Source organism: Nanorana parkeri, unplaced genomic scaffold (assembly GCF_000935625.1).
Source record: "Nanorana parkeri isolate BGI_ZX_2015 unplaced genomic scaffold, ASM93562v1 scaffold154, whole genome shotgun sequence".
NCBI classification, from domain to species: domain Eukaryota; kingdom Metazoa; phylum Chordata; class Amphibia; order Anura; family Dicroglossidae; genus Nanorana; species Nanorana parkeri.
Window position 1 is genome coordinate 1,506,352 of NW_017306422.1, and position 26,757 is coordinate 1,533,108.

At 41.7% G+C, this 26,757-nt stretch overlaps 1 protein-coding gene across 1 annotated transcript in view; it reads right to left on the reverse strand.

Annotated features, from left to right (window-relative positions):
• Positions 1 to 26,757, reverse strand: part of ORC3 (origin recognition complex subunit 3) — a 60,508-nt gene that overhangs the window by 21,693 nt on the left and 12,058 nt on the right. The window contains exons 5-13 of the mRNA XM_018554358.1: positions 25,761 to 25,905; positions 22,745 to 22,849; positions 22,361 to 22,515; positions 19,075 to 19,205; positions 17,867 to 18,026; positions 15,443 to 15,556; positions 13,131 to 13,264; positions 11,114 to 11,177; positions 4,313 to 4,429 (exon numbers count right to left, since the gene is read on the reverse strand). Coding sequence (XP_018409860.1) covers positions 4,313 to 4,429; positions 11,114 to 11,177; positions 13,131 to 13,264; positions 15,443 to 15,556; positions 17,867 to 18,026; positions 19,075 to 19,205; positions 22,361 to 22,515; positions 22,745 to 22,849; positions 25,761 to 25,905 — 1,125 coding nt within the window. The remainder of the gene's footprint in view (positions 1 to 4,312; positions 4,430 to 11,113; positions 11,178 to 13,130; positions 13,265 to 15,442; positions 15,557 to 17,866; positions 18,027 to 19,074; positions 19,206 to 22,360; positions 22,516 to 22,744; positions 22,850 to 25,760; positions 25,906 to 26,757) is intronic.

The following is a 26,757-nucleotide window of genomic DNA, read 5'->3' on the forward strand; positions in this document are numbered from 1 at the left end:
GGTGCCAAAGTACATTGTCCTGGCACTGATTATAGGCAACAGCACATTACTGCTCACTGCCTGAATTAAATCTAATTTATAATGTACTGTAACATAAACCTTTTACAAAATGTAGCTGCAGAGGTTTCCCTCTCCTCATGTGAATAACTCTTTACAAAATATTATACTACATTGTATGTAACCATTTAGCCAATCACAAGTCTATCAGCAAACAGTTAGATTAGTGCAGTAGCAAGCAACATTGTCAAAGGCACAACAAGAATAATCTATTAGAGGTGCACCGAAATAAAAATTAATGTCGTGCCGAAATCCCATTCATTCATAATTGAGCATATAGTAAACATACCATGTCCTCAATTATCTACAAACACTCAGTTGATCACTGAGTGTTTGTACCTTGCTCTCCGGAGCTCCTCAGCTGTCACAGGAGGCTGAGCGAGCAGTGCAGGGAGGAGAGCTCAGGCTCCTGTGACAGCGCTGGCTGTCTCCGCCCACACACAGCTCTGCCGATCTGTAACAGGAGGCTGAGCGGTGCAGCGAGGAGAGCCGCCGGCCGCTCACAGAGCTCTCCTCCCACAGCACTCGGCCTGTGACACTTTCTCTCCTCCCCGCTGGGACACAGAGCAGTGCCCAGCGAGGAGGAAAGAAAGCATGGCCACACCACTATATCGGCAGAAAAATTGCACTTTCGGCATTTAGCCAAAAGTGCCATTTTCGGCTGATATGTTTCGGCGGCCGATATATCAGTGCTTCCCTATAATCTATGTCATCCAATAGTTGTTTTCAATACGTACAATGAATGATTAGCATCAATCTTTTAAAATATGGATAAAGGAGGATCTATATTATAACCTACTTTACCCATTTAGCTACATGTGCTCTCTGTTTAAATATGTTTAATGTAATACTGTGGGGTCTATTCATAGAAAATACTGCACAGCTATTCATCCATTGAAACTCATTGGCTCATTAGTTTTAGTGATTTTTCACACATGAAGTTGTGGCTGTTGTGCAAATACGGCAAAATCAAATGTTCTTAGGGCATTTTCTTTTCTGAGTGAATGTTTTTTAGGCCATTATCTCTTAGTATTGAATGTTCTTAAGGTATTTATCTTAGGATCAATATTCTTAGAATATGTTGCATCCAGTACTGCTTATATTCAACAGAGAAAGCATTAGAATAACATATACATTAGTTAACGCATTCTAGTTACACTGGTTAGATTTGACACCATTGAAACTAACAGGATTTGCCAAATGATTGTTACATTGACCCTATGAAACACAACTCGAATATCAGAAAATAGCATTTGACACATATAAAAAAATTTGCAAGGGTATAATTTGTGACTTTGTGCATGCACAGCAAATTTCTTATTAATAGACTCCAATGTGTAAAGGATACATTCATTTTAAAAATAAAGATCATCCTTCCATGAACTGAGATTAAAATGTACAACTCACAAACTGCAAGGTATTCCCAGCCCTTAACAAGTGTATACATTACAGCATACCATACTGCATTTGTTAAAAATGAAAGATGTCTGCTGTCTATCATTAGTGCCATCTTTTGGCTACTTTGAGAGTTGCAATACAAGAACAGCCAGCATATCAAACTAATTCAGTAAATACTTTTAATATGCAAGTGATACTTATCTCTTACAAATAATGAGACACATTTATCTTTAGAACTTTTTTTTTTAAATCAAGTAATTTTTATTAAGGTTTTACAGAAAGTTATAACACAGTGTCATGTTGCAGTCAGTACAGCATGAGTTAACGCATAAGGGCATAATGTCAACAGCAATCAAGACACTAAGACAAGAGGGAAGGGTAGACAGATACAGATGACATTAAGGGAAGATCCCAAAGGTATCTTAACAACAGATAAGGGTAAGACAATTGCACACGTCCTAGATTTCGCCTCTCAACCTCCAGTTCCGGGTCCTTCCTACCACGGGGCATCTCACAGAGTTACATAGCATCATCAAGCAGCATTGACATCATACGGTACACCTGAAACAACTAGACAGGGTTCATCTGCATTATGGCTATATCTGGATATGGAAATATCCTATCAGTCTCCCACCAGTTAGATAACAAATAATTCTCAACAAACTTAGTTGCCAGATGAGGAAAGGTGCACACCTCTATGCATCCATCTCGTCCATATGTTCTGGAATTTAGCATTGGCATCTCGATGTTGAAATACCACTCGTTCAAAAGCTATCAGTCGGTCAAGCTCTGCTATCCACATGTCTATGGTGGGGACCGTCGAGGAGATCCAGTGGAGCGCAATCACCCTACGCGCTGCAAACAGGGCCCTGGATACAGCAATCAGGGTCAAGTCATCCCATAGATCGGCATCCACGGTACCCAGCAAGCATGAGATTGGAGAGCAAGAGACTTGAACCGAGAAGACTGAGGAAATAACACTAGTGACCCCACTCCAGTATCTGACCAGTTTGGGGCATCGCCACAGAAGATGAAGAAGGGATCCCGGGGCTATGCCACATTTACATGACTTTGGATCCCTCTAGGGAGATTTCCCCCATCTCACGAGCCCTGCGGAGGATGGCTTCTTTATCCCGGAAATTCAGCAGGCGAAACAACATAGGGCGTGGCGAACCCCCAGGTGGCAGGGGCCGAGTTGGAACCCTGTGTGCCCTCTCTACCATAAACAGGGGGGAGAGAGACTCTCTGCCAAAGGTATCAATCAGCCATTTTTCAGCAAATATAGTGGGGTTGGGGCCCTCCGATCTTTCAGGGATCCCAACAGTTCTTATATTGTTGCGCCGCAGTCTATTTTCGATATCCTCAGTTGTTAGGGAGTTCTCCGTGGATCTTTAAAGGGCGGACTTGAGGTCCGCCTGGATAGGGGCATTGGCATCCTCAAGATCCCCAAGCCGACCCTCCAGAACAGTGGTCCGGTCTCGGACCTTTTGAAGGTCGTGGCGTAGGAATGATATATCCGCCCGCATCCCCTGCACTTGGTCCGTCAGGGAGGATATGGATGAGTTGCAGCGTTGAATGGCCGAAAAGACATCCTTAAGCGTGGGCTCTGGGGAAGATCTGCGGGGCTTATTCTTTTTTTTCTTGGTAGAGGGGGCAGCACACGTGTCACTCACCCCTCCATCATCAGGATCGGAGCCGTCCGAGCCAGTGGCCGAACGGGAGGCCAGCAGGGTACCAGAGCCTGCATCCGTCACCCGCAATTTGCGGCAGGGTCCTCTCGGGGTTCCCCTTGCAAACCTCTCTAGCCTCGAGGCGACATCCCTGGAGCGGCCCCTCTGTTGTTTGCGAGGGGTCTGGACAGGGGCACGCGAGCCGCGGCCATCTTGCAGGTCGATACCTCCAGTGAGGGCCTCATCGTCCGTTTTTGACATCCCAAGAAAGCGGAGGGTGACAGAATGGTAGCTGACAGTCCCAAGGGGTCCGGTAAGTAGACAGACGAGATTTAGGTGGCGACTGCACGTAAGAACTGAAGATGTAAAGGATATTTTCAGGATTTCGTGCCGGAGCTCTCTCAGACACGTCCGCTCACATGAGTCTCCAGGCCACGCCCCCTATCTTTAGAACTTTAATGTGACACATATCTCACAAGGTCTAATGAAAATCCAAGAATACTAACCAGTTTTTATTTGGTTTTCTTTTTTTTTATAACATGCATAATAACTTTTGTTCCTTTGTCATGCATTATCAGAAATTAACAGGTTTATCTCAGAATATTGTGAAACATGTACACAGGTGCTTTCATAAAAGGCTTCTAAACTAGCTTTGCAAAACTGTGCCTTCAGGGTTTACTAAATTATATAAGCAAAGCGCCTACAACGTATACAGGTATTTTTTTTCAATGGCAAACACAATGCCATGCAAGTAAAAATGACCAGGCCATATTAAGTTGCACTTTGGCAATTAGATTAAAAAAAAAATCACACACACACACTATGGAGTTTAAAGTGTAAGAAAACAACTGAATAAATAGTTGAAATACGTCCATTTTGTGCTCCGGATCTGTGCTCTTTTCTCCAATCACCAAGCTCCATTTATTAGAGTTACAGCACTATGCAATAAAGTCTGGCTGGTTTACTGTGATCAATCTTCTTCTCCTGATCTGTTAATGTGCAGGGGATTACATGAAATGAATAAATAACTAGGTTACATGTGGCTCTTTTATGTCTGCCTACACTAACAAGAAGCCTACTGCAGCTACACTAAGTACAGCAAGAGATGTACTGGAGCTTGGGCACTGTCAAGGCTCCTGTGTACATTGTCCGGAAAGAAGTATACATTGGAGCACACGGATACTCACCTGCTTTCCCAAGGGATATTTGGGTAGAATGCAAGTAAAATGATGCAGACATCTTAATATCGGAATGTAATTCTCATGGTAAGAGTGTAAGTCTTCCAGAAATGTTTGCGTCATTTCCTGCAAAAGAAACAAGAATATACTTTATTTACATTTATGTAGGAATGGTAAAAGGGAGTCAAGGAAGATCATATAATTCACCTTTAAGTTACTGGTCCTTTGATTATGAATCTAAATGTTCTGCAAACAAATGTCCTTCACAAAAAATATCCCTCCTCTGACTTACCTTCAGCCTATAGCAGAAGATTGCCACAAACATATAGAATTTAGACATGCAACATTTGATATGTGATCTATACCTCACTCTTCCCCTTTAAAACTCTTACCTTTAAAGTGAAAATACATCCTCAAATGTATAGCTCCTTGATAATTTTTTTCTGCTTTTACATGATCATTTAAATGAAACCTGTGAAATGGAAGTACACCACAGTACACACTATGTGTGATCACTGTCAGTCAGGGGAAGGCTAGTTTTACAGTGATCACTATAAAACTAGCCTTCCTCTGACTGACAGGGAATACAACAGGCCCTTGCTCTGTAAAGGATCCTTAGTTTGCAGGCTTGTGGTTTTACATTGACATCTTACTGATCTACAAAACTGCAGAAATGAAGTCAAACATGGAGTTGTTGCTCATACGAAGTCAGGTTTGTTCTTTTAGACTTTAGGAAGAGGAAACAAATACTTTGATTGGTGATGCTATGTAACTTTATGGAAACAATGCTATTGCTATGTAGCATACCTCTATGACCTGTACAGGGTATTGATACCTATTGCAAAAACAGAAATCATTTTTACAGATCTGTTCTTCCTCAGTAAAACCAAGTGTGAACTTCAAGTATAATACAAGATGATAACCAGCAGAGTACAGCATAACATGTTATCAAATCCATTCAGCAAGGCATGGGGTATAAGTCCACCAAAAGATATGAGATCACCATCATGCCATCTTGCTGTTTTAAGCCCATCTCCGGGCAAACCAAAAAAACTAACCTTGCAGTGGGGCTACCCCTGCACTGCAAAAGTTAAGTGCTCATTTATGCCTAGGGGCCTGGAGTAAAGCACTTTTACTCACCTGATCCCCGCTCCCCCAGTGGTCAGCGTTCACCTCCCTACCTGGAATGTCCTTTGGGTCATGGCGTCTAATGCGGGTCTATGTAGGCTGTATTAGACATGATGACAACAGCAGTCCTTAGCCGTGGGACTGGTCCAGCAGGGATCAGGTAAGCAAAATAGCTATTTTTTTCTGTCCCCTATGCATAAACAAGGACTTAGCAGTTAAAAAAAATTTCCTAGATGATATTGTTCTACCCAATAAGCTGGTGCTTTCAGTGTCTTTCCTACAGTTTCGTGTTTCTCACACTACCTTTTCCATTCACCTGAAACTGTGTATTCAGTAGAGTGGAGCTTACAATTTATGGAGTGATCTGAAAAAAAAAAAAATTCCCTGACAGGCAGGCACAACTTGACCACCCTCTAAAGTCTATGAGCAGACATATGGCAAGGCACATGAGAGATTTTGTTAGACATTGAAAACAAAATGTAAAATAAACTTGCATTACACCCCACATCCAAGATCCCATGAGAAGATGCCCCAGGACTGTGCAGCAGCTCATTCTTGTTGGATCTTCAGCTTTCCCAGGGTCCCATAAGAAGACCCAGTGGCATAACCCTATTTTTTAGGTAAGCCTGCCTGGGTATGAGGTAAATATTTTGTCCTTTTTTTCACCCATTGGTATGCATTTCCACTTAGACACAAAGGTATTTTCAGAAATCACTTAAAAGAGAACTATGGGGTGAACTTTTTATCTCATAGTTCTCTTAAGGGTCACGGGAGGACATATACTAAAGCCCTTCTGTGACCCAAAGCTCAGTATATAGCGAGCAACAGCGAGCTATATATTGAGAGCGCCACAGCCGCGACGGATCACGACAATACTATCAAAATCCACCCAGCTGCGTGAGTGAGAGCGGGTTCTGACTATCTAGAGGCAGAGCCAGCTGTGCCTGGCCCCTCAGTGCTGGAGGATCGGAGAGGGGGGAATCCCTGCGGGGAGCTATGACCGACAGTCACCGCTTTCTGCAGGGAGATGAACGGAAAGTGAGCGAGAGACGGTATGCGTCCGCTCACTCCCCGATCTATAGAGCCGACGTGTGACAGTTTCATTGTCACATGTCGGCTCTAACTACGAGGATTAGTGAAAATCACTCACCTCATAGTTTTCCTTTAAAAACATGGCATTAGCTAGTATGACTAGTACTTGTAGTAGTAAGTAAAGAAATCCTGCGGGCCGAATAAAAATGAACCCTTACAGTGGAGCTACCCCCCACCCTGCAAGGGTTATGTGCTCATTGTGGCCTAGGGTCTAAAATAAATATATACCCACCTAATCCTCTATCCCACCTGGCTGCTAGACCAGTCCCCACAGCCTCTCCTCCCTTGGGCTTCAGCGGTCTAATGACACGTGAGTCATCACGTCTAATACAGAGTATTAGACATGAGGACACCGAGGAACATTTCACCACTGGCGCCTAGGGGGAGAGGGGTGAGCAGTCTCTGCCGCAGGATCGAGGCTCGGGTGATTATATCTTCTTTATTAAGTCCCCTAGAAAGAAAAAAAAAAACCAAGCAGTTAACCCTTGCAGTACGGGGTAGCCCTGCCCCAGGGGTTAATTTTTACTCTGCCTGGAGTTCTTCAGAGACAAAAACTGTGGGACTTCATTTGTGTTTTAAATAATGACCTAATATTCAATTATAACGATGATTTTAAGGATATTTGTGGTCATCTTTAGCTGTATGAAAGAAACACTTTTTGCATGACTATATAAGATTTGATCAGCTACAAATAATGATTTAAAGCAGAAGGCATTGTTGCTGTTTTAGCTAGCTAAAAGATATGTCTCCGTTTGCAGATCAATGGTGTGAACACATTAGCAGAAGCTACAATGGAGAACATGGCCAGCTAACAAAGCTAGATATTTTCCAGCTAGCTTACAATTTGAGAACTAATCACTAAGCCAAAAATTGCTGGAATTGGGCCGACAACCATTCCACTGAATCACTTTTTTTCTAGAAACAAAGAAAGATTTTATAGCACCTACAGATCACTGCTAAAAAAAAACGGTGGCATAAAACTTGCATTGTTATATCCATTGTCTAGCCTGTGTATAGCTCTATTTCACAGAAGCAGTTACTGAAGGAGTTAAGCAGTAAATACGTTATTAAAAAAAAAGAAAGAAAAGAATCAATAGACTGCCAATTACTCCTAGAGAACAAGACAAGCATACTCAAGCGCCCCCCCACAGGAGTCCAGAAAAGCAATTGTGAAATGATAAAAACTAGCAGCAGCTGAAAGGCAGAAAAAGATACATCAATTGAGCATGACAGAGGGGAAAAAAAATCCATACTTTGTGATATGCCATGAGAGACTCTAAAACATGCAATTAGTCATTTTCTCTTTTGTGAGCACAGGCGAAGCGTTTAAACTGAAAGAAATGTATCTATTAATAAGTCACAATTTGCCTTTCATCAGCCATATTATTTAAGCTATCTGAATCGGAACTTGCAAAAGCAATGAATTGTTCACCTTAAACTGCTCATTCTGCATTTTGTCTGGTAACTGTTGGCAACATTAACCAGTTGACATCCGCGGTGTTAAACCCCCTTCCCATAACCCGCGATCGCGCGGGGGGGGCCTCCGAAAGTCACGCCATACAACCGATCGGCGGCTATAGAGCCGCTGATCGGTTGTATGTGAAACAGCCGTTAACGGCTGTAGTAACAAGCGGGTCTTTCCTGTCTGTGCGCGCGCGAGCAGGAAAAAAATGCCGTCAGGCGACGGCAACCCGCAGATAGGAATCAGCCGTCCGTCCGTTTTTTCTTAACGGGCGGACGGCAAGAGGTTAAGCAAACACCCCTTTAACACTGTGGGGGGAATTTATTAACACAATTGCGACAGTGTTAGCCTTACTCTTTTTTTTTTTTTAAATCTGCAAATCTGTTTAGCCTCACCTTTGAACATGTGCGCCTGTTTTTACCAGAGCTTGCACTATTTTTCCGATTGTATGTGTTTTGTGCCTGTTTTGCAAAAGTACATCTGCACCTGTCCTGCGGCTGTGTGAAACTCAAGCATCACCTAACAAAACAATTGTAACTTAAGAAATCCCCATGACCACTTCTTCAAGAAGTGACAGGTAAAGTGACATTAAACCCTCAGATTTTTTAACATAAACCAATACTGTAATGTGTGCCTTACTGTAATCCATAGTAGTTTCCCTTCTCTTTGCTGCTCTTCCTTTTAAATACTTATCTCTTCTCATGCTGGGGGAGAACTTCCCTTTGCAGCTGTGTGCCTCTTCCTGTAGTGCTGGCTCAGGTTGTAAACCTGCACACAGACACCATGTATCCATTCCAGAGACAAGGCAGTATGCTGCAAAACAGAAGTTCTGCCCAGCATGAGAAGATATACAGATTTAAAAGTTAGAGCAGCAAAGAGAAGCGAAACGACCATGGATTACAGTAAGGCACACATTACAGTATTGTTTTATGTTAAAAAATCTGAGGGTTTAATGTCACTTTAAGCTTTTTGCCTGGACTTGCAAATCTTCTTTCCTGGAGTCTATTTAATCTTATTTATGAACAACATTACACTAGCAACATAAATCTGGCGCAAATATATTCCGTGCGACCAAATGCGTATTCAAACGCTCGTGATTGCTGATACATTCTCCCTGTTACTTTTATTCAAATTACATGGAGAGGACCTAAGTGAAGACACCATTGATAAGTACCAGGAGATTGGGTGAACTACAGCTTGCAGAAGCTATTATGATCAAATCAGGACAATCTACAATATGAATATTCTTGACTAACCTAAATATCTGCATGGAGATCGGACTGATCTGTGCAATTGCAATTGACGAATTTTGTGATTTCCCATAGACTGAGCAGACCCCCAACCGTCATATTTTCATGTGAATTGAAACATTTAAAATGTTTAGCTGGCGGATTTTCCTTGTTTGCAAATTGATTACCTCCTCATAGGCTCAGTTGCTACAGCCCTTATTCTGGTTGGTAGCAATAAGTGACATGCAGACTTTACAGGTCAGCACCCCACCATGATTTATTTGCAATTTTTCTCCAGTTTCCACTCTATATTGTATCTGGTTCTCTTTATAATAAGAAGTATCTTGCTCTCTCTGGAACCTTCTAATTGCCATGGCATGCTGTTAAGTTCATGATCTACTGGGACACCCAGATACTTTCCACGTCACTGTTTAGTCCAGTTTTACAGCCCCTCTCTTTCTCTATGATGAAAATGTTTCTTTAGTTTTATCATTTTAAAATGCAATGCTTTTATTGTTTAGAGCTTTTTAACATTGGAAGTGAGTCAAAGGTTGTTGTTTTTTTTACCATGAAAAGGTAGATAACCCTCTCTCTGTCCATCTCTACATATGCAATGCACACTATATTGCCAAAAGTATTTGGACACCCCTCCAAATCATTGGATTCAGGTGTTCCATGAAATTTCCTTGCTACTAAGTATTCCATGGTCAACTGTTAGTGGTATTATAACAAAGTGGAAGCAACTGGGAACAACAGCAACTCAGCCACGAAGTGGTAGGCCACGTAAAATGACAGAGCGGGGTCAGCGCATGCTGAAGCGCATAGTGCGCAGAAGTCACCAACTGTCTGCAGAGTCAATAGCTACAGACCTCCAAACTTCATGTGGACTTCAGACTGGCACAACAACAGTGCGTAGAGAGATTCAAGAAATGGGTTTCCATGGCCGAGCAGCTGCATCCAAGCCTTACATCACCAAGTGTAATGCAAAGTGTCGGATGCAGTGACGTAAAGCACGCCGCCACTGGACTCTAGAGAAGTGGAGACGTGTTCTCTGCAGTGACAAATCACGTTTCTCTGTCTGGGAATCGTATGGACGTTTCTGGGTTTGGCGGTTGCCAGGAGAACGGTACTTGCCTGACTGCATTGTGCCAAGTGTAAAGTTTGGTGGAGCAGAAATTATGGTGTGGGGTGGTTTTTCAGAGGTTGGGCTTGGCCCCCCAGTTCCAGTGAAGGGAACTCTTAAGGCATGAGCATACCAAGACATTTTGGGTATGGCACCTTCCTGTTCCAACATGACTGCACAAAGCAAGGTCCATAAAGACATTGATGAGCGAGTTTGGGGTGTAGGAACTTGACTGGCCTGCACAGAGTCCTGACCTCAACCCGATAGAACACCTTTGGAATGAATTAGAGCGGAGACTGCGAGCCAGGCCTTCTCATCCAACATCAGTACCTGACCTTACAAATGCGCTTCTGGAAGCATGGTCAAACATTCCCATAGACATACTCCTAAACCTTGTGGACAGCCTTCCCAGAAGAGTTGAAGCTGTTATAGCTGCAAAGGGTGGGCCAACTCAATATTGAACCCTACGGACTAAGACTGGGATGCCATTAAAGTTAATGTGCGTGTAAAGGCAGGCATCCCAATACTTTTAGCAATATAGTGTAAATAACCATCAGACGACAGAGGCATCAGAGTTTTAACAAACAGTCTCGAAGGTAAAACTAGGGGCATATGTATAATGCAGCAAATGTGACATTTACTAAATATTTACTGCAGGTGAATCAATCTCTGTCATTTAAATCACCTGCACTAGGAAGATACAACTGCAGTGAACGTTTGGTGAATGTCAATTAATAACTATACCTCATAAAATAAAAGGCAAAGAACAAACTTACCTTTAAATAACGGTCTTTGGTAAGAAGCTTCACTTGTATTTCAGCTGTCTGATTTTCAACATAACTGAAACAAAACAGTTACATTAACAAAAAAAATAAATGAGCAAACAATACATCGATCATATGTGGCTGATGTACAAGCTCATTTTGTTCAGGCATAAACAATGTGTGTTTATAACTTTAAACATGTTCCCAGTTATTCAAACAAATAGCATTTTATCAGTTTTGTACACTTGCTGCCCTGATTAGGAATATATGAAAATCATGCTAAAGCAACTCCTCTACTGGCAGCTTTAGAACATTACTGAAAACTACTGGACTTTACAGAATTTATTTACACTTTTAATTCACTGTTTTCCTCAGGATACCCTAGTCTACTGTACAAACACAACCTATGTATAACATGCAGTTTACATACATAAATGAAGACACGCAGAAACCTCAGGAGTACGCATTCACAGAGATGTAGATCACGAGTAATTACAAGGCACAGCCATCATTTTATAATACACACACATGCTACATCCTGCTAGTTCCTTGGTTGTCCAGCTAGTAATGGCATCAGAAATACAAGTGTGTTAATGTGATTGTTTGGGAAGTCCTACAGTCAAGTCTGATAAGCTAAATGCTGTGCCCTGAAATGGCTTTACAAAACTGGCAAATCTTGGCGCACACCCAAATAACTTTTAAATATGCACTATGGCATTAGCGTTACTGAACTGTTATTTTATTAGGTTTTGGACATAATCTAGAGATAACTGTGAATTAGAAGATTACATTAAAGCAGACAAAATAAACATAGGAACCTTGGAAGTACCAGGAGAACAGTACAAAATACAAAAAGAAGTGTCCAATACTTGACTGCATAGAATAAAATATAAACATCATATAAGGAATGTAACAAATAATAATAGAAAACAAAAATGCATTAGCAAACCACTCATTAAAATTGTTCATATCCATGTAAAGACAAATTTGGATCATTCATAAAAAATATACTATAAAATAAAATACACTAATAAAGAAAAAAGCACAGCCACTGCCATCACCATATCATACACTGTTGCCCATATAATGTCATAGCTATGTATGGCATGACACAATCTTCCTACAGCCCTCTGCAGGTTATTTAACCACTTAAAGGCCATGGTGTTTCACCCCCTTCCTGGCCAGGCCATTTTTCAGTATTCAGCACTGCGGTACTTTGACTGATGTTTATTCCGTCATGCAAAGAGGGGGGCGCACACCCGCAGCTCCTGCAAGCGATCGGGCGTCTCTAGAGACGCCTGATGCCTTGTATGTAAACAGCCATCGCTGGCTGTTTACATGCTTACAGTTTTCCCTCTCGTGTGCGCGCTGAGTGCCGCACACGAGAAGGGGGAGGGGCAGGACGTCTCAAGACGCCCTCCCGCTCCTAGCAGACGTCCGTCCGGCCGTTCACAAACGGCCATGGACGGAAGGTAGTTAAAAATCGTGTACTGTGCACTTACAGCCACTATATTTAAAAAGAGTGTTGCTAGGTCATTAAAGAATTTAATTATGGCTTATATTTTTCAGAAATTAACAATTCAAAGTTGTCAAAAGGTTCCCCAATATACACTAATATTAGCAAACATCTATGTATACATCACATTAAACCACATAATCTAACATTAAAAAGTTCACCGGACAAAATAGAAGTAACTTTTCTTTAGTTTTTGCTGTGTATTCTGCATGTTCCATGTTGTGTTGCCTGTGTGATGTGGACATTGTGCTGGGTACACCAGCTGTATGAATTTGGTGTTATCTCCCATGCTCCTGACACTAAAACAGGTATACAGTATATGTGTATGATACGTAGCCATCTTCCTGTAGCTCTCTGGAGGTTGTTAATTGACTGTGTAACCTACATGAATAGCTACCATAGGATTTACTGTAGATACCAACATCTGATCCAATTATGCAAGGAGGACCTGACACCATGGTCTGTAAGGATTAACTCGCAGATTTTCTCAAATATACAGCCATGCATACTTGCCTCATAAAAGATGGCAAATGACGAATGTTTTCACATTGATTATGCGATAAGTTCTTCACACAATTCTTCATCTCTGGAAGGTCACAACACAAAACACTGAGCGGTTGGGAGTAAAAATGTTCTACTACCGAAAGCTGCAAAACAGAGCAGTGAACAATTCATTTTCCAATCTGTCTATAAAGAAAGTGAAGAAGCAAATACTGTGAAATGTCTAACAGCGTATTGATTAAATGAAGAATTTACTAGCCATAAAAAAAGAAGGGAGAGCTTCACATTTATATAAACAGCAAATAAACAGCTAATGTGACCTTTACCAGATCTCAGCAAGCAGGGTAATTGGAGGATGATTACAACTAATTGGGGGGGAAAATAAAATCCCTCATGCACACAATTCAGAATGCAGGAGAAGCTATCTGGGGAGGTATAAACAACTTTTATTCTTCCCAGATCACTTTTCATGTGTTTAGATGTTTCTGGGTTTAACTATGCTGAGCCATGTAAAACTGGGTTACACAGTCACAGTACACAGAAAATTCTTGTTTGTGGAAACGCAGCGAGACAATGCACCTAGATACTGCTGAATGTCCAAGGTGTGCATTCAACCATAGCTGAGCCATATGCTTAGAAATGAGCTCCAAACCCACCTGGACGCATGTATTTTAAAGGAACATTCTACTTTATCGAAAAAATAAATACACACACATCTTTATAAAAGGGAAGAATTGCATTTATTATTATTTGCATAGGAGCCAGTAAAGCATTGTAACCACTATAAGTAGATTGTGGGTGCAATTCTCTGGTTCCTGCAGACTCTTCCTCCTGTCCATGCCCGTACCGAGGTACAGACATTCAGTGACATGGACAGGGTAAAATGTCAATGGACTACAAGTGAAGTGACGTCACTGCGCTTATATTCTATTGAAACACTTCCAGCAGTGGCTGATGGGACTGTCAAAGAATCTGTGAATGGGTGACATGGCTGTGTGGGTGGAGCCATACACAGGCCTGCGGGGAGTAATAGTGGTGGTGGAGTTTTGCAATCCGAATAGGGGTGTAACATGAAACATGGTCATAAAAATAAATTTAGCCTTTAAAAGAGAACTAAACCCAATCCTTTTTTGTTGGCTTTACTTCTCTTTTGGGTAAAAGGAGTATATTTACTAATATACTCCTGTGACCCAAAGTCAGCATATAGCGGGCTACTGCCCAGTATTTGCTGATGGAGCAGAATAACACCCCAGCTGGGAAAGATTGCGACACTATTGCCGGGATTCACCCCACTTCCTAAATGACAGCTGGCTCTGCCTCTCTAGAGCCAGAGCCAGCTGTGTCCACCCCCTCCCCTGTCTGTCCCTCCAACGAGCACTGGAAGAAGAGAGGGGAATCTCTGCAGGGAGTGTTGACCAACAGTCACCGCTCTCTGCAGGGAGATGAACATGAGCGCTCTGTGTAGTGACAACTGCTTCCTCTTTCTTATTGTTTTCTTATTTTGCTATTGTGTTTGTTAATTTGGTACATACTGCCGACAGAATTGGTACTCTCCTATGATTTTTCTGGAACAATCTAGTACTCCAACCTTGTTTTCAAGAATGATTGATCTGTATGTACCTCTGCTACCATTATTGTATTATATCATAATACTTTGATTGTTCTTATTGTGTATGTTTTGAAAATTCAATAAAAAATTACATGCTAAAAAAAAAAAAAGACCATGAGCGGAGCGATCAGCGGTTTGTGGTCACTCAGTTCTCAATGTATAGATTCGGCATGTGACACTTGCAGTGTCACACGCCAGCTCCAAGCATTGGTAAGTGTATATTTTAATCTCCCAATACTTCTTCTTTCATTCCTGTGTGAATGGGGACTTAGGTGGGGTGGACCACTTATGCCACACTGTAAAAACTGACAAAAACTTTCAATATTAGAAGAGGTTGACTCTGAGAAGTTGGGTGGAGATATGTTTTTGTGTGCCACATTTGGTTACTGGAAAACACAAAAAAGGATAAAGCGCACTCCTGTGGGCAAACTCCAATTGGAAGGCTGTTGTTTGTTGGTGTGCGAAGCTCCTCACTACAGGGAGAGGACCCTGTCTATTCACAACTGCAGATCAAAACAAAAAAGGACAGGACTGGTAGTTGCGCTCCTGTCCTTTTTGTTTTGATCTACATTTGGTTACTGGTCTTATAGGTGGGGATTTTAAGAATGAGGCACGGTTGTTAGCTATGTCAGCACTTTAAAATATTCACCTGCACAATACCCTGGCTATTAAATAAAAGGCAATAAAATTAAGCTGTAATATCATTTGTATTTACCTGAAGGCCTTTGATGAAATTTTGCACTGAAAAATCATGGTACAAAAATATAGTGATGAGGACCTGCAAGACCTTTCCACTAAGCTTAAATGGAAAATTATTAGAGAGGAGAAGCTGAAAAAAACCAAAACAGAATGAAAAAGTTGGCACTTTTCTATGTTAAACACTCATTATTATTATTATTATACAGTATTTAAATAGCGCCAACAGTTTGCGCAGCGCTTTACAAGGAAGGAAGGAATTAGGAAGACATTACAATACAATTCAAGACAAGATGGTAAGGAGGGCCCTGCCCATGAGGGCTTACAATCTAAAAGGGAGGGAGAAGTGATGAGGAGGAATTGTTTGACAACATGACGATTGACTGTTTAGGTTGAGGTCGGATAGGCTTCCCTGAAGAGGTGAGTCTTAAGGGATCGCCTAAAGCAGTGGTTCTCAACCCGTGTAACCTCAGGACCCACATTTGTCCTTGGTCATTAAGTCGCGACCCAAGTCGCAACCGCATTGGAACGCACGCCATTGCGGTACCGCACGTTCCGATGCGGGCAATCAAACTGTGGACAGGAGATGCGTTTGGGGTGCCGTTCAAATGAATGGCAATGCAACACAACTCCCACACCAGAATTTGCGGTAGGTGCGATTTTTGCGTGGTACAATGCAGTAATCGCAATGGACTGTGCAATTAACGCTCTGTACTAGTGTGAACGGACCCTCAAAAATACTGTCAGACACACACAACCACAGACACACTTCACAATAAAATAAATTTGATTTCCTTTTTTTAAGATCCACCCAGTCTCCCTATCATATCGAGAACTGTGGTGGATCACTGCATCCCCACTTTTGGGTCGCGACCCATGAGTTGAGAACCACTGGCCTAAAGGCAGTCAAGGTGATAGTCAGCAAACACTTTGCTGTCAGTTATAGACGGCACACACCTGTATTGTAAAAATTACACATTATATGGTAAAAAGCTTTGCCACTTTCTATTGTCCCATCTTAGACTCCCCAGATGATATAGTGCTTTCATTGTCACAGACCATTCAGTTGTTAAGAAACAGGCACACTTTTGCTAGCATACATTAAAAAAAAAAAACTTAAAAAAAAAAAAGAAAGAAAGGAAGCCACCAACAGTTAATTTTGTTTAAGCAAAGCATCTGCCGTCATGCTAGAATACATGACAATGGAAATCACATTATTATTTATGGTGCTCGCTCACCATTATGCAACTTCATGCAGGGCAATTTTAGGAAAACTGCAGGTGCTTTTTTTTGGTGCTACACAGTTTTTAGCTGCGTAGACTTTAATGGAAGAGCATGAAAAATTGATGTAACACATAGTTTTGTGCCCTTTAGTGCATGACAACAAGCCTTCACCCCCTAGCATCATATACTTTACTTCACCTTCATTGTGTCTGTAACAAAACAATGCATTAAAAATGCATTAAATTGCATGAAAGATGCATGTAACAAAAACACGCTAAAAGAACACATGAAAATACAGACAATAAGTATAAACAGAGACTTAAAGACACATGAAACATGTAATGTGGAAGGTCCCATTAATTTCTTCTAAAAATGCTGCTTGCCATTTACTTTGCCGTTACAGCCTGCATGCTATTTTTGGACTTGTAACCTAAAAAGCATTGATGCCAGGGACAGCCAGACAAACAGCATTTTGAGAAGCAGCGAAGCAATGGCAGCATACATATTTCTCTCGGTAAATGCATTCTTTAAGATGACCTTAAAAAAAAAAAAGGTTTCCTTTCATTAAAAGGAGAACTATGAGGTGAGTGATTTTCACTCAACTTCATAGTTCGAGCCGATGTGTGACAATGAAACCTTTACACATCGGCTCAATAGATCGGGAAGTGAGCGAACACATACCGACGCTCGCTCACTTCTTAATCCTGTCCCTGCAGAGAGCCGTGACTGTCACTCACGAGCTGTAGCTCGCTGTAGCGAACACATACCGACGCTCGCTCACTTCTTAATCCTGTCACTGCAGAGAGCTGTGACTGTCACTCACGAGCTGTAGCGAACACATACCGACGCTCGCTCACTTCTTAATCCTGTTACTGCAGAGAGCCGTGACTGTCACTCATGAGCTGTAGCTCGCGATATACTGAGCTTTGGGTCACGGGAGGACGCTAGTTTATATCCTCCCGAGAACCTTAAGAGAACAATGGGGAAAAAACACTGACCCCCATAGTTCTCCTTTAAATACAGTAATGTTAACTATCAAAAGCACAACCAAAATTACACAAAGTTTAAAAATCAATATCTGAACATGTTAGTCAGTTGTAATACCAAGAGAATATTCAGGGACCACACTGAGACATACTGTACCTTAGTCAATATAAGGATATGAAACCGGAAGAAATTATGCAATAATCACAGCAAGTATATATTGTAAAACAATTACCTTATCAACAACTGCTGCCAAATGCTCTGTACAAGATAAGGACTGGAACAGCTCTATGCACAGCAGTGAGGATACCGAATGGGACAGGAGCCTATGAATGATCATTGGAGACGTGGCAATACCAAATACCAGGACTAATGGTAATTCTTTAACATACCGGCTAAAATAAAAAAAATACAATAGTGCATTTACAATTTCAGAAAGAATAATTGAACACCATAAAAATAAATTGTGCTCCCTGAAATTGCTCGTATAAATCTCCAGTTACTTAATAGAGTCTATTTATAAACTATTCATTCTGCAAATCTCTGTGAACATTTCACTAGATGGAGCTAGAGAGGTCATATGTCGGCAGTGTGACCCTGAAACACAATCTTACTTTAGGGCAGCAGTGCAAGACTTGATTTTTTAGGAAACAATTTACTAGAATTATGGAGGAAGAAGCAAGCATATATATTTATAAAGCAGAATTACTTATCTGCACTGGTCTTATCAGAAAGTGAGACTTCAGTAGACTAAACTGTACTACGGTGTTTCTTAGCTGGTATTAAATGGAAGTTCAAATAATGGCTACTGTATGAAAAGTGTGACATCCTTCAGACCTTGACTGAAGATGACAGTTTGCTATGGAAAGCAACACATTTTTACTGCAGCACACTAGGGATGCACCGATAACAGTTTTTAGGGATCGAGTACAAATAACGATATTTTGCTTTTGGTACTCGCCGATACCGAGTACCCATACTTCCGCTGGCATGGAGCCGGCTTCTCGAAGAATCAGGAAGCTGGGTGGCATGTAATGGCATGCTGCCCGGCTTCCTGATTGCCTGTAAAGCCGGCTCCCTGTTGTTTGGCCGGCTTGATTGTGATTCGCTTGGAAACCGGCTTCCCAGCCAATCAGCATGGAGCCGACTTAACGGCCAATCAGGAAACCGGGAGGTGAGTCATTACTCGCCACCCAGCTTCCTGATTGCACAGGAAGCCGGCTCCATGTTCCCCTACGGCACTGCCGGTCAGAGGAAATTATATTAAATTATACCGGAAGTTCAGGTATTGGGGAAGGTATAAGAGCATTTGGGCGAGTACTCGGCCAAAAAAATTATATCGGCACTGATACCGCTACTAGTATTGGTGAATTCCTACTTTTCATACAGTACATCAGCCCTAATGTCTGTTTAAGGCATCTAATAGGTGAGGTGACCACAAACCTGCTTATAACAATGAATTCTTGTAGAACAGTAGATGAGAAACTTTCAAGATCTTTGAACACCACAACCACTGGAGGTGCCTGCCAATGTCCAGGGGAAGATGATCTCTTTTTCTTTGGAGAAATTGATTTCTAGACATGGAAGAAATAGCGATGGAAATGAGTCGAGCATACACAGATAATCATGTGCATTACAAATGAAGATATCAGAATATTGTAAATATAAACATAGTTTCACATATCAAAAGCTGCACTTCACTCACTACATCTCCTTTGGTTTTTGAAAGTACTGCTCCATACACAAAACTATGGTACAACACTATGGCAATTGTAAAACATATCACATTTCAGAAAGACAATACGTTACAATTAGGGATGCACTGATACCGGTATTTTGGTACAGAGTACTAGTACTGATACTTTTTTTTCCGTACTCGCCAATACCAATTACCGAGTACCAGAAGTCCCATTCAGGAAGCCAGGTGACGTGTAATGACTCGCCACCTGGCTTCCTGATTAGCCGGGAAGCGTGTAAAGACTCGCCATCCGGCTTCCCGATTAACAAGAAAGCCGTCCCATACGAATCCCCATAATAATAATAATAAGATCTAGCACGTCTCTGCAGGGCTGATCTCTGTCCCCTCTCACCCCTGGGGCCTCTCCAGCCAGGAGCGGCCTTCCTCCGGTACCGTCTTCCTGGCCAATCATGGAAGCGGGGCGCGGTGTAATGACAAGTGACGAGAGAGCATGGAGCTGCTTCCCCGCCAATCAGGAAACTGGGCAGCGTGTAATGACAGGCTGCCCAGCTTCCTGATACAGGAGGTATCGGGCTAGGCATCGGAGCATTTGAGCGAGTACGTGTACTCGCCCAAATACTCGGTATCGGCACCGATATCGATACTAGTATCTGTATCGGTGCATCCCTAGTTACAATTGCAGGTACAGAATATACCAGTTGTTCTTGCTGGAATGTCAGCATTCTTGTAACTTCCTGTGCACTCACCTGATATATCACACAATGTTATTAGTTGTTCCAGTTACCTTCTCAGAATTATAGAACACCTCCACCCTATGTAATGGAGGTGAGGATAGAATGTGGTGTTTTTAGTTCAAATGAGGACAGCAGCCTAGGGTGACAACACTGATCATCCATAGATACAGTACAGTGAGTGAGCATTCTCATCCTAAGGCAGGATGTGTGTTACTTGCAGGTAAAAATAAAGGAAAAAAAATGAAAAAGCAAACTAATGCAGTCACTAAATCTAAGGACTGATAGCCTGCAGTATATTACATTTTTGTTTAGATATAGGAATAGGTGACCCCCACTGGTAGATTTTCCCTCACTTTCAGTTGTTGTGGCTATTAGGACAAGTAGAAAGAGTGAATCTCTTTATTGGGGGCAGAAACAGCACTCTAAAATTGATAAAGGTTCAAACCCTTACTCCATTCCATCCACAATTGAGAAAAAGATCTAAAGATAATGCCAGAAGAAACTAGAATAACTTGACCATGTGGCTACACCAGAGATCTGGTCTGAAGTGGCACTTGATGTTGACAAAGCTTTTGGGGAATGGGCCATGAGCAAAAAAGGACAGGTCTTACCCATGGCCTCATATGCCTCTTGATAGGCCATCAAACATTCAAGCTTTCTTTCTCCAGAATGTGGAATACCCAAAACACACAATTTCTGACATCCAGTAGATGGAGTTCTTGCCCTCTCTTGCTAGACAGGTAATAACAAAAGGACAACACCACAATATCTTGTGGACAGTGACAGTTTGATAATACTTTGGGAAGAAATCCTGGGTCGGTTTGGAGATTCCTAAAAGATTTGAAGGAAAAGTTCCCTAATAGAAAGGGCTTGAATATCACCAAACACATCTAGCCAAGGTGATAGCTACCAGGAGCACTGTCTTCATTGTAATGAAATTTAAGAGTCCGTAGGTTTAAAGGGAGTTTTGACTAGCTCTTGAAGAATTAAAGAGAGATCCAATTTGAGAAAAAACCTTGAATGGAATGGGTCTGGATCTAGAAGGGGTTTTATATCAGGGGTTCAAATGCCAGTCTTCTTTTCTTTTTTTTTTTAAAGTCAGCGACCTGAACTTTCAGGGTACTGACCCCAGACCTTGATCAACTCTGTCTTGAAGAAATTGTAAGATGGAGGCAATCTCTATAGATATTTGCGTTTCTTGTGACCAGGCAGAGAAAAAAATGTTCCACGTTTTGCCAAAGATGTCTCTGGTAACCTTTCTTCCTGATGGATAAGAGTTTTGATCACTCTGTCCAAAAGACCCTTGCTCTTTAGGAGCTCTTACTCAGTAGCCAAGCCACCAGGTTCAGAGTATCTACCTGAGAGTGGAATACTGGCCCCTGGAAAAGTAGATCCTGCCTGGGCAGAAACCTTAGGGGAGGACCCCCTGCCAGGCATCTCAGGTTGGAAAATCAAGGTCTCCTTGGCCAAAAAGTAGCTACCATAATTAGGACTGTGTTCTCAAACTTTCTTTGCACCAGCAGCGACAGTTTCAAAGGGGAAAATGCAATGAAAGAGCCAATGATGATCCAATGCATCTATGCCAAAGGCAACATTTTCCCTGTGCAGGGACCAGAAAACCAGAAACTTACACATTTACTTCTTCAGGTATGCCACTGTTGTGATGTTGTCTGAAATCACTTGGAGATGCTGGCATTTGAGATCTTGATGAAAGGCTTGCAATGCCTCCCATAGTGCCTGCAATTCCCTCCAATTGAAGGATTTCTGGTACTCCTGTTTTGACCAGTAACCCTGAGCCACCTTCTCTCCCAATGCACCGGTACTCTTTATCGGCATGTACCCAAAAAAATAAATATCGGTACTCGATACCAAAAAAACAAAAAACGGTATCGGTGCATCCATAATCAAGGCAACTACTGGCAAAAAATTCACAGTATATTTCACATCATTTTGGTGCTAGGGAAGCCCTCTGTATTCTGCTCACTTCTCGGACACTGCTAGTGAGAAGAGGAGCAAGGAGGTGCTTTATAAAACATAAGGCCTGGTTCACACCTAGGTATTTTTCTGAGCAGTAGAAAAAGCTCTTTAAAAACACCCAAACACAAGAAATCCCATGATTTTCATGGGTCCCTGTTCACACCTGAGCATAAAAAAGTACACAAGTTTTTTGGCAGTTTACAGCTCGTTTTCCCCCCATAGATTTCAATGGAGACACACGGCAGAAGTATGTTGCACCTTTTTCATGTTGTGTCTTACAGTTATTCCAATTTATTAACAAGCGGGAATAGACAGTTACCTTTGTGACGTTTTGATACCAGCCACACAGGGAGGCCATGGAGCAGTTCATTTTTCTCTGAGAAACTGTTGCATGGTCTTCTTCTTCATCAAGGTCCAAGTCGGCACTGCATCCCATGAGCTGTGACAACAGCTTCTGAAGCAGGTGCTTAATTCCTAAAGGGAAACTCTAAATTAAGGCATGTTTCAATAGTGCAGTATGTAACGTGATTTTATTAAAATAAAATAATAATAACACCTGGAGTTCAGTATCTGTACTGCTGACATCTATGGATGCTGCATATAGAACTGGTAATGCCAAAATGTAACCTTTACTGAAACATATTTCAGACACTTGTAGATCTCCCCCAATTACACAAAGATTATCCAACATTTACATTTATACCTGGGCATTCCTTGGCTTGCAGCAAGACCACAAATGGAGTAACCTGATCATTAAGAATCTCTGAGAGGCTTTCAAAGGTAAGCTCATGGTCGGTAACATTGACACCTGGGAAAGAAAAAGATGACACCGGGTAACAGAACATTTGTCTGAAAACAATACCTTACCATCACAATATGAAGTTTTCCTATGTTGGATAAAAATAAAGCACACACATGTCACAAACAGGAAACTGTATAACATTAAATATTACATTAACATTAGGGCCCCCAAATATGTCTATTTACCTGCAGTCTGCAGTAAAACATAAAGGTGCATTCACACCCGCGGCTGACCTACGACGCACAGCCGCTGGCAGTCACAGTGACAATGCACCTATGTTCTAATCTCTCCAGCAGGGACATAGACAGCAAAATCAAAATCAAATCAGTGGGATTTTGCTTTGTCCTTTTATCAGTACATACCTAACTTCAGGCCAATCCTCTAAAAAGATAAAGAAATAAACAACTGTGAACTCTATGCTCTGGTAGAATTCTGACCAGCGTCTTTTGTTTTTCACCTTTGCTCGACAGCACAGCCAAGAAAGGTATACCACTTTCTCTTAAAGTGACAATAAGCTCCCTTTGACACCTAGGTGTTTTGTCATGCAAAACTAGGCGCGACAAAACGTGCAAAACGTGCAATCCCATTCATTCCTATGGCCCCTGTTCACACTTAAGCGTTTTGTCGCAAGCTGTAAAACGCAAGACACTCCAAAAAGTATATGAGCTTCTTTTTGCAGTTTACAACAAAGTTAAATCTTAGAAATGCATTCAAGTACAATAATTATTAACACTGAATTGGTGCTGACACGGTCCTTCTGGAGGGTGGCTACTTTTATTCCCCATGGTCCCTGCGTGTGCTGTAAAGTAACAACTGCTCCAACCTCACTCCTGTGATGGACTACAATGTCAATGCAAATTAGTAAACTAAACATGAGATTGTAATCCATCACAGGAGCAAGCTTGGAGCTGTGACTACTTTACAACACACACAGGGACCATGGGGAACAAAAGTAGCCACCTCCAGAATGAAGGACAGTATCAGATCCAATTCAGAGATGATTTGAGGATCTACAGCTGAGTGATACACAAATAAGATACATTTTGTTATTAGTTAAGGTACTTGAATGTATTTTTAAGATTTAACTCCTGAGTTTAGTGTCACTTTAAGGAATATAGTGGTGTCACCTCCCCAATTGCAATCTGCTGACTGGACAATGAAGGAACAGTTCTGCTCACTAGGCTCTCAACTCCTATCAGCACATGTACATGAAGCAGAGCTTGCTTGGCTCATGGTGTTGCCCCCCTGTTTCTCAGTCTAAAGCTGGCCATACACGGATCATTTTTTTCTCCTGCAGCCCGCTGAAAAACAGAATCCCCCGGACACCCGCTGCTGTCAGAATACCCAAACAATGACTGCAGTTGACTGGTTGCAGTCACTGTCCAGCCAACAAATTTTAGCCCAGCTCCTTCAACAAATGTTGATCAAAAAATCAGCTTTGTCAAACAGATTGGTGTCAAAAGGGCCACAGACTGGTTGAATTTCTTCTGAAACTTGACCAGTGTATTGCCAGCTTAAGGGCAGCTGTGTGGGTGACAGGGGCTGATAAATATCTGCCTAGAATCCAGGTTTAAAGTAATATTAAACTCTTACAAGTAAGAGTCCCTCCTCCAACCGAGGGATTCACAGCACATCTAGAGCCTGCTCTGTCCCTACTACAGGCTTCTGATTGTGATGTAATATGAGCGTTCGCTCCCCTTCCCAGAAGTTTGGAGACAACACTTTGGGATCTGGCCCTGCGGCAGTGAAAAAAAAGAGCTGTGAGTATATTTACAAGAAGAACTAAAATAAAAAATGATTGGAGATTTTTTAACAGGCTCCCTAGGATACATCACAGTAGAAGACCTGGAGGCTTTAGTATTACTTTGACTGATATACATCTCTATAATGCTGGGCACACACCTTACAACCATCGCAAGACTTTTGTCTTGCGATGGTTGTAAGGTAATTAAAAATACGTACGATCTGCCCATCTTGGACAGGCAGATTGTACTTGCGATGACCGCAAGCCCGCCCCGCTGAGGGGCGGGTTTCCGCTGAGCGCAATGCTGAATGGGCAGTGTGCGCTTGCGCACACCAGCCCATGCGGCATTTATCTTACAAACATGCCACACACCCGCCGGCGGGTTTTCGAACATTCTCGGCGGGTTTTCGAACATGTTCCTAAGATAATAGTCGTGCAACCTTACAGTAGCAGAGGTCGCACGCCTTCCACACACCTTGTGATAATCGTACGATCGCGGGATTTCCCGCGATTATCGTACGATTATCGCAAGGTGTGTGGGCACCTTAAAGCAGGAAAATAAAAACAGTTAAAGACGTAAGACCCAAATCCCTCAGGGAAGGGTGGCATTTTCAGTTTATGTGCTGACCAATTACATCTCTGTGGGTTTAACATTATTCATTGCTGGGTTGCTTTGAATAGCTTGGAATAAGCAGCATATCGGTAAATATTACCCTAACAATCCTATGCTCTTGATTTAACATGCTGGAAGCACAGTTTCTGTTACATGTATAATTTAGTATTTTCCGCAGACATGTGGGTGTATATAATAAATTAGTGAAATAAAATGCAACACCCATAGAAACCAAACACAATGTTATGGTTTTATTGTATGAGGCCTGTTGTCACAGAATGGAAGAAGGACATGTCTTTGGTGTTGAGGACAAATAGAATAACAGAGTTATAAAAGGAAAAGGCCAAAGCATACAAGGTTATGCGCTACCTACAGTACATCAATAGAAAAATGTAATGGTTTTACAAATGTTCCTCATGAAAATAAGCTTCCCTTCAAGCCTTTGATCTATAAATTCATCAAGTCCTCAATCTTTTTTTCTAAAAAGACATGGAACCTAACCTTTAAAACGAACTCAGTAAAATTATTAATAGGATTAATGTAAGGGAAGAGTAACCTACCAAGGAGAAGCGCCGCAGTGGGGATTTCACTAGATCTCACTCTGCAACTCCAATCATTTCTTTTATCATGAAAATCGGAGTGAGACTTCTTTAGAAAAGACTTTAAGTTGTCGAAAAGTTTTCGGTTGAGTTCTTCTTGCAGTTGCTGGATGAAATGAAATATTGAGTTAATGACTTTTTAGGCCAGCAAGGACCATTATCTGCTAATAGAGTATATGAGTTAAAACAATATTGAAGAAACAATTACACTTCATTGTTAGGAGTTCTGTAGTTACTCTTACTCACAAAATCTCTAATATGTATCATGTATTGTACTAAAGTACAGGGATATCACAAATAGACTGTAAGGATTATAAGAGGGTTTTTTTGGTATCACCTCCTATGTGGACTACAAGAGTCTGCTCAGCTGTCCTACAGGCTAGCAGTAGAGGTTATTAGACTTTAGAAAGCAGTTCTGATTAGCACAGTGCTCCTTCAGCTAGGAGACCAACTAAAAACACTCCCCATGTAAACTGCAAAGAACCTGTGTCACTTTTTCAACACGATACAGATTCGTGTTTAGCTAGTTTTGACTTAACAGTAAATGTGTTAAAGAGTAAACAATCACAAGCATTAAGAAAAATATGTAGCTCCAATCACAGTCCAGTGCGTTTGCATGTGTTTTTGATGCGTTTATATATGTTCCAAGGCATTTCAGACCAGAGAAAATGAGACAAGTTGTATTTTTTTTTGTCTGGACTGGAACAGACTGCGCTGGTGTGAGCAGAGCCCAGAAATACCATAGGGATACATCGGGACACTTTTTTGGTCCGGAAACAAACTGTTCTGGTCTGGACATGATCCGGACATGGTGTGAACAAGCCCATAGGCCAGGTTCACACCATTTTCCATATCAGATCTGGAATGCGGTGCATTGCGTTTTTACCACAATTTTGCCATGTTCCAGAGTGGGGGGTTTTTTAGCTTAAATTGGGCTTTCAGATGCGGTCCATTGAGT